At 39.8% G+C, this 9,400-nt stretch overlaps 1 protein-coding gene across 1 annotated transcript in view; it reads right to left on the bottom strand.

Moving 5' to 3' along the window:
- Nucleotides 1-3,380: 3,380 nt before the first annotated feature.
- Nucleotides 3,381-9,400, bottom strand: part of COL4A5 (collagen type IV alpha 5 chain) — a 154,760-nt gene continuing 148,740 nt past the window's right edge. Inside the window, exons 49-51 of the mRNA XM_050965172.1 lie at nucleotides 7,495-7,609; nucleotides 7,006-7,178; nucleotides 3,381-4,403 (exon numbers count right to left, since the gene is read on the bottom strand). Coding sequence (XP_050821129.1) covers nucleotides 4,322-4,403; nucleotides 7,006-7,178; nucleotides 7,495-7,609 — 370 coding nt within the window. The 3' untranslated portion in view covers nucleotides 3,381-4,321. The remainder of the gene's footprint in view (nucleotides 4,404-7,005; nucleotides 7,179-7,494; nucleotides 7,610-9,400) is intronic.

Raw genomic sequence — 9,400 nt, 5'->3', positions numbered from 1 at the left:
TTCTGAAATATTTCACTTTGAAGAATTTCTGAGAACAGTACCATGGAAGTATGATGTATAAATCAATCTCACTCCATACCCGCAAAATAGTCTAAAGGTACAGTCAGCCAATATACAGCTTTGGAACAAGGATAAATACAGGAATCTCATTACTAGGAAAGGCAGTAAGGAGAGAGGCCCATGTGCAACTTTGACACATAGGCCACGTCCAGACTAGGTATTAAAATCGATTTTAGATACGCAACTTCAGCTACGGGAATAACGTAGCTGAAGTCAAATTTCTAAAATCGAGGTACTCACCAGTCTGGACAGCGCGGCATCGATGTCCGCGGCTCTCCGTGTCGATTCCGGAACTCCGGATTGATGGAGTTCCGGAATCGATGTAAGCGCGCTCGGGGATCGATACACCGCGTCCAGACTAGACGCGATATATCAATCCCCGAGCAATCGATTTTAACCCGCCAATGCCGCGGGTTAGTCTGGACGTGGGCTTAGAGTACAACAGAATGGCATGGACTAGCCTCCTTCTGTTAGTGTTTTCAAGATTTACATATAAGTTATACTTTAGCAGGTCAGCCTAGTTTGCAGCAATTCTATTATTATGAAGTTAGACACCAATTCAATCCATTCAGCAAACTGCTTGCAGTACACCTATAAAAAGCAGGTGAGACAAATATTTAGCAAAGAAAGTTAATCTACATCCTCCATGTTTTGATCTGTTTTTGTTAAAACCACTGCTTACGTAGGCACTCTTAACTGTTCTTAAATTATCTTTGAAAGCCTATAGTGCCCTCATGTGGTTAACACACAAATCTTATCCTTGTACAATTTGTATAAAGGATCATTTGTTTCCTAACCCATTTTCCACATAATTGCTACTGAAGGTAAACTAGGAATAGGCCAGGCTCTATAGCCAATGCAACTGCTTTATTTACAAGACTGAATTACTTGAGAAACACAATGACATTAAATGCTCTCATGGTGGAATGGTAGTATTTAAATCCAAGAGTACCTTTAGGCTGCAATTTGGGTTTGAGGCCCTTCTAAGGCTTGAGCACAGGTTTGGCAGCTCCAAAACTATATACACGTTTTCACAAGATTTTGGCCACATCTGACCTGAAAAGTGGGTCCTTTTGGATTCTGAAACCAACCTGGGGGAAAAATCATAAGGCAGTTTTGGCAGTGCGATGTGTCTCCAAACCTCTGCAAGTCAAAGGATTGTTCCATGTGAAATATCAAAAATCTGCAGAACAAGGTTTTGCCAGTTGTATTTATATTACGGTACACCCAGAGGCCCCAGCCAGGATTGAGCACCTATTGTAAGTATTGCACCTACATAGAGTGAGAAAGAGCCTCTGTCCAAAGAGTACAAACTTAAGTGCACAAGACAAAAGATGGGGAAAAAAAAAGAATTATCTCCATTTTACAGATGAGAAATTGAGGCCCAGAGAGACTAAGAGACTTGCCTAACGCAACACAGGGAGTAGTATATGGCTGAGGTGGGAATTGAACTCCCAGATCTTAGCCTAACGCTGTAACTACAAGACCATCTTCCCTTTCTAACCTTTGTTTCTTAATAGAGCAATATTGAGAACAGTTTGCTGGAAACATCACCATGGATTTCATTAAGATCCAAGTGCTTTTCTGTACTGTATGGCAGCAGTAACATGCAAAATGGGAACAGGCAGCCCATGCATAGGAGAGGCAGCCATGCAGCAGCATCCAGCAGTATGCAGCTGCCCCACATCCCTCTATTTTGGTTACTTAGCAGTTATGTGATAGTAAGGGATTTGACATACTCACAGTGCCAGGAATCAAGGAATAGCTGTTCTATGCATTGTTACACTAGGGACTATAATTTATACTGAAAATTGCTGCATAATTTATTGCTGCTCTAGTATTCCCTGAGACTGTTACATGCTCCAAAGGATGCATGAGACCATAACACAGAATATAGCAATACTAGCAGGATCCTAGACCATGCATAGATCAACAGCCGCAGGAAACGTCACTGTGGAAACCAAGGCTCCGTAATGTAGGAAGGACCTGCTTTTCATCTGTCTCAAGTTCTTTTATGTGGAAACCTACCACTCTGCCTGTGCTGGACTGCAACACAGCTGTGATCAGTACAAGCACTCAAGCTGTGTTGAGATAGATAATTAGTCTCAATGTAATGTGCCAGGCCCAAAAGGTCAAGGCCCATCTATTTAACCCTAGTTCTTGGGGAGGTAGCAGTAAGTCAGGGGCTGGTGTTTATGGTAAGAGGGACAGGAGTTGGGGTTTGATGTCATCTTTAGTTAACAGTTTTCTGGTTGGGAATTAGCAGCAGCTACTTCAGTTTTGTTTCTTTGCATGTAAGATCAACCAAATAAAATAAGTAGATGGGAATGTTTGGTTCTTTTGTTCACTCTCTACCATCGTGGATTTGCAGGCAACTCACAAAAGGGTAGACATGAGCCTTGTGGCTGTATTACAGGCCCAATACTCCAATGTTATACACAAAGCATGAGGCATACATAGACTACTTTAACATTTAAAAACACACCAAGATGACACTACTATATTTTAGAGTAAACTTTTGTATAATTGCCATTTTCATGTTTACACAAATGCTGTTAATCCTCCACTTATCTCATTTTATTAACCTTTGGCACCTCGCCTAGTAACTCATTTCTATGTCTCACTTTTCAGCAGGGATATATATATATATATATATATATATATATATTTTTAAAGTGGCTGCAAGCCTAATGTATAGCCAGCATCAGAAATTCAGAGACAGAACAGCCATTAGCCAGATGTCACTGATAATTAATTAGCATTACTCAAAATAAGCTGAAATATACTTTGCTTTTATAAAGCAATACATTAATTCTCAGGCTAATGAATGGTGAAGGTGGGAAAATACAATGAATATCTCAAGGAAGGCTGATCACCTGGAAAACGCACAGTCTCACTTCCTTTGTTGAGGAATGCTAAAAGCTTACACATAAATGCAATAGAATTGACCACAGAAATCAAACAAGCACAAACAGTTCTGTGTACAAAATGTGATGATAAACTATTGCAAAACATGACACTCTAGGACAGATACAGTAGGATTCTTATAGGCTGATGCAAGAAACAAGAAGCTCTATGACCTTTCACGGCCTTTATTGAATTATACATACACAAAAACTGTTGCCTTGTATAAATCCATCATGGATGTGTATAATTCACATAAAAATGATTAGAGGATACATTTATAAATATGAAAAAGATCAGTTTTAGCCAGTTTTTGCTTTATTTCAGTATTTTCAGAGTGTACAGCTATTCTGGATAATATACATGACACCACTTTGGAGCAAAGAAAATTTTTGTAAGCATAATCTTAAATGCTTTGGCAATTTAATATTTCCACGGGGTATTTTTTCCTGAAGCAAACTGGTTACTATTAAATCATGAATATGACTTGTTTTTATTAAAAAAAAAAAAGACATCGGATATGGCTAATCATTTCACATATTTTCACAGAATAAAAAAATCCTTTTAAAATGGTTTGGATTTCTAAGCACAAATAACACCATCGATAGCATGGTGTAAGTATAAACATTTAAAACCCTGATCAAAATGACTAGAGAAATATTGTACATTCTCCAAATAAAGTCAGATTGGAACTTGAGGGAGGAAACAAAACTTTAAAAATCAGTAGTAGTTTGGTGTAAGAGGTATAGATTCTCTCCATTGCCCTTGATTTTATATAAAATACTGCTGTATATTTAAACTTGTTTTTAATACACATATTGTGAAGAGTGATTTTAGGCTGATTTGTGTCTAAATAATTGAAGGTTTGAATTAAAAAGGTGTTTACACAATATACACATTTCATTACTTACAAAGAGAAATAAGCTTAACATTTCATATTAAAAACCTGGGATACAGTAGGGTTAGTAGCACCATGAAAAAGTGTTTTTCAAAACTGCAGTCTTGTTATTTTAAACATACTCAGTGCATTGTATTTTGTTGTTGTTTTCTCTTGGTTGATCAAAAGTGCCATTTTGGTACTAGGAGAGAAATGAAAACTTCATCTTCTGATCCTTTGTGAACCTCAAGCGGCTTTTCCATTTCCAAGAGATCAATTCCTTTGTCTCAGTCCTTTTGACAAGTATGCACCAGACAGCCTTGGTTTGGCACTTTGGTGAGGTACACCTCAATCTGCATTTTTCAAACAGTTTGGATTTGTTTTTGTTTTTGTTTCTTTCCGCACAGTAGCACCATTGTTACAGCAGGAGGACAGTGCACCCTAGGAATTCTCATTGTTTTACAAAAATTCTCCAAGATGTTACGTCCTCTTCATACAAACTTGACAACGACTAATACGTGTCCTCAGGTCTCCAGCTTTCAGTGTCTCTGACTGAGGTTTACTGGTTGATGGAAACACAAACACACAAGGTTATGCTTACAGGAGCCTGGACTTGCAAGGTGCTGAGTGTCTTTCACATCAGTAGGACTTAAGGATGTGCTTAAGTGCCTTCCTGAAAGGGAACTGCATGTGCTTACCATCTTCCCTGATCAAGCACTTATTTAATTACTCTCCCTAAAATCCCTCATGAGTCGTGATTGCTGTTTGTTTTAGACCAGTATTTCAATATGTAGAAGGTGCTGTGCCAGCAAACTATATCAGCCCAACATGCCCGACAGTCGGGGGCAGTCCATAAACACCGATTTGAGTAAAGGTGTCTTTTAGAAATGACATTTGTTGGGCAATTACAAAATACAACACGATCTATCTCCTCTACCACCCCCAGCCGCCCAACATGGAAGAATTTACATCTGTAATCTTTTGACTTCTCATTTGAATGTGATTATTCCATAATCAAATGTCATCGTCCAACTGAGGTGAAAATGTAAAGATGACAGATTTAACAAATTATTTCCTTCTGCTGTGTAAGGGTATGTACATGAGTGATTATAAAAAAAAGTCCATCTCGGTTATAGAGTTTAAGGCCAGAAGGGACCACCAGATGATCTGTCTGACCTTCTGTATATCACTGGCCACCAGTGGCACCCAGCACTCACACACTAAACTGAACAACCAAAATTAGACCAAAGTATTATAGTTCACAGGAGGCTAGACTAATATCCGCCCGTAGGTGGGACCAAGGTGCACCAGTTCTGGAGAACCCTCAATGGCAGGGAAACAACGATAAAGTGAGATACATCTGTCAAGTGACCCATACCCACACCCTGTAGAGGAAGGCAAAAAATCCCCACAGTCACTGCCAATCTGACATGGAAAATTCCTTCCTGACCCCACGTATGGTGATCAGTTAGACTGTGAGCATGTGAACAGGAACCCAGCAGCCAAGCACCTGAGAGAGAGAATGCTCAGTGCCACCTTAGAGGCCTGACTCTCTCCATTCAATATCATCTCCAGCTGTGGGCAGTTTTGATGCTTCAGAGAAAGGAGCAGGGGTAGGCAACCTATGGCACAGGTGCCGAAGGTGGCACACAAGCTGATTTTCAGTGGCACTCACACTGCCCAGGTCCTGGCCACCGGTCTGGGGGGCTCTGCATTTTAATTCAATTTTAAATGAAGCTTCTTAAACATTAAAAAAACCTTATTTACTTTACGTACAATAGTTTAGTTATATATTATAGACTTATAGAAAGAGACCTTCTAAAAACATTAAAATGTATTACTGGAATGCGAAACCTTAAGTTGTGAATAAATGAAGACTCAGCCCATAACTTCTGAAAGGTTGCCAACCCCTGGAAAGGAAATTTAAAAAATAAAACAAAGCAAAATACCACACAGTGAGGCGGGAGGGGAGGAGAGACTATATTCCTGACTCCTGCAGATGGCTGGCTGAAACCCTGAAGCATAAGCTTATATTCCTAAAAGACAAACTGGAAGTGAACCCCTGGCTGTTGAGCCGTGCCCCTACCATCACATGCAAGCCTGTCATTACTTGGTCACACATGAGTAGTCCACTTCTTTCAAGTGAATGGTATAAACACATTTTTAAAAAGGAAAAGGAGAAATAAATAGAAAGCTAAGTTTGGGTGAGATTGAAAATAGTGAATGATGATAAGGAGGATCCATGATGGTTATTACTGGTCAGGAAAACATGTTAATTACCACTGATCATGCAAACCAATGGCATAATGACTGCCTAATACAAAAATAAATGGTACTACTTAGGTGTTCTAATTGGAAGTAACTTGACTTCCATGTTGTAGATACCCACTAACATTGTGTAACACGTTTTGTGCATAAAGCTCATTGTGCAACAGCCATTTTTCAATATATCTGCAGTCAGAACTTGTTAATTCTCATTTGAGACACAAGTCACCATTCGGTAATAAAATTAGTTTCTATGAAAGCAAGTTATTTTTCCATAGAACTGCGGTGCCACTCTAGACTTGTGAAGGAAGCGATAAGAGTAGAAGCCTGAAGAGTTTGCAAAATCCTAAGGTGAAATCATGGCCCCAAAGAAGTTGATAGCAAAACTTTAATTGACTTCAGTGAGGCCAGGATTTCACCCCTGTACTTCTGCAAACAACATCTGAGATATTTGAGTCTGTCTAAATGTCAAGAAAAAACATTAAAATGATCATTCAATGCCAGACTGTGACATCGTTACTCACATTGAATAAATACATCACTCTTTGATACTGTCCCACTCATTACAATGGGACTACTTTTGGAATAAGCTATAGTCAATATGAGTAAGGGTGGGCAGAAAGTAGCTCTGAGCCCTTGCAAAACAGGCAATAGAATGCACCCCAGCAAGTTCGGACAAGATGTAAAGGATTTTGTCCAGTAAACAAATTCTTGAAAAACTGGTCTTAGAAAGCATGACACACATTTAGACGAAGGAAAAGGCACAAATTACTGGTTTTACAAGAATTAATTAAGTCTTCAAATAAGGATCTAAATCACCATTTGTCGTTAGAAAATAAATGTGATTTTCAATGCATTCAGTACACAGTAAGTGATGTGCAAGAAATAAGCTCTCTTACCTAAACATTTCTGATATCTCTACAGTTGCCAGCCAGAAACTGTATGAATTAGCATAGTAATTACAAGTACCACGACCGTGACACTCAATAAAAGGAGCTGAGCGGAATTCTTCTAAACAGGAACCGGGGGATGCCAAGGCCTGTCCAGAGCCCTCTGCACCAGCACTAGTGTGCTAGAAAAGAAACAACTTGTAAGTTCAATTGGGATCCATAAGCACTAGGAGAAGTCACCCTGTTTCCAAAGAATCAAGTTAATTCTTTTTTCCTGTTTGTTAAGACAATGCGGTAGATGATGTTTACCTAGGCTTACCGATTACCGTGGCATCTGAATTTTGGGAAATAACTGATCTCTGTTACCATAGTTGGCAGCTACAGGTAAATGTCATTTTAATGGTACAAACTATAGTTTGTAACAGAAAATCTCGAAGCAGCTAGTACAAAACACAAACAGTTAACAGTAAATTTGGAGAGAGAGGAGGAGGCCCTTACCATCATGAAAGAATAACCAATCCAAAGAGAGTCCCAACCTTGCGGACATGATGGAATTTGAATGGTCTGACTATGGACAGCTATAACCATGGCAGGAGCTTCACACACGGCACATCTAAACATGAGGAGAGGTATAAAAGAAACATCACGCCATTACAATAATGTATTAAATAAGCCAAATACAAATTTTATTTCAGGAGAATTTAGAAAAATGACATGAAAAATTGGGAAAAAATAATGTAAGAAAGGCTGCTGTAACAATTTAGATCTACTGCACCCCTCGAACAGTTTTATATGTATGCAGAATTTCCCACTGCAACAGTGAAACAAATAAGAATACAGAACAGAATTTTTTTTGTATCTAATTGCATTGAGTACCTTTAAAAAAACCTAATCTTTAATGAGCCCAATCAATCACTCCTTACGCAGGCAAAACTGGGAGAGCTCTGTTTAAAAATCCATAGTACAGTAGACTCCTTAAAAAGGTGCCAGACTGACAGTACTGAAAGTTAACATCCTTTGGTTGTCCACATAATAGGTCAAATACATAGTGGTAGTACTAGCTTCCCATATTATCCTGCCTGTTGTGCACTAATCCTGATTTCAAGGGAACGGTGCCACAGGTCAGAAAGTGGAGTTCAGTCTTCAGAATAATCTGAGAATGATCCAAAGGCCATTGAAAGATTCTCAATGGCTTAAATGGGCATTGGATCAGGCCCTCAGTCACTAGCTTGTCATCTGAGACTGTTAGCAAGTATGCCAGTCATACTGGATTTGTATCCAAATTGTAAAAGTCACAAAGTAATAGACTCCAAATGTCAACTCATTTCATCTAGACGATCCAAACAACTGTTGAAAGACAGTGACGCTACGGATATGGGCAAGATTTGAAACAGTGGCCTTAAAGACAGATGTTCTTGCATTTTCATTCTAATTAATTATTAGCTCCAGAGGTGCTGGAACAATTTGTATAGTGGGGGTGCTGAGAGCCATTGAACCAAACTGTAAATCCTGTATACAATGGAAACCACTTAAAGTGAGGGGGGTGCTGCAGAACCTTTCGCACCCCTAGTTCCAGCACCTATGATTAGCTGGACACTCAAACCCAGTATCGCTCTGTTACATGGTTTCACTCCCATTATCTTCGTGTGGAGTTGTATCTACATAAGCAGTGGCAGAAATTGGCCCAGTAATATTTTGCACAAAGTTAACAGTGAAGACTCATATTCAGGGATGTTATTTACTAGTACAGTAACTGGAGTTCTTTCCGATGATTTGTTCCTATGGGTGCTCCACTCTAGATGTATGTGAGCACCCGCATGCTTTCCATCAGAGATTTCTGGTAGCAGTGTCTTGGATCTGTGCCTCTGCCCTATAAATCCTTGTGCTTTGATTCATGGGCACATAGGGGAATGCAGAACTGTGGCCGCTCCGGTTTTTTCTCAGCTATAAAATCTGGCATGGCAAGGACGACAGTGTAGAGGGGAAGGAGGGCAGGTAGTGGAACACCCATAGAGACAAAACATCTCAAAGAACTCTAGTTACTGTACAGGTAATTAACCTCTCCGAGTAGTGTCCCTATGCATGCTCCGCTTTAGGTGATTCTCAAGCAGTGTTCCAACTATGGAGGAGGGTGCTGAAGAGAAGGATCTAGCACAGTTTGGAGAACAGCTGCACCAAAGGCTGCATCTGCTATGGAAGCATGCACAATTAGCAGAGTGGTGGGAAAAGGTGTGCACAGTCGACCAGGTAGCATCTTTGAAAGTATCTACAGTGGGCAGTGGTGCTGGAACACTTTTAATAGTGGGGGTGCTGAAAGCATTTTTTACTTTTCATTCTCATGCCTCCCGACTCATCCACAAGAGCTGGGGCTGGGAGCAGGGCCATGTCTCCAGAAGGGGGGAAC

Source organism: Gopherus flavomarginatus, chromosome 8 (genome assembly GCF_025201925.1).
Source record: "Gopherus flavomarginatus isolate rGopFla2 chromosome 8, rGopFla2.mat.asm, whole genome shotgun sequence".
NCBI lineage: Eukaryota > Metazoa > Chordata > Testudines > Testudinidae > Gopherus > Gopherus flavomarginatus.
The sequence above is the reverse complement of the archived record's forward strand: the minus strand, read 5'-3'. Positions and strand labels throughout refer to the sequence as shown.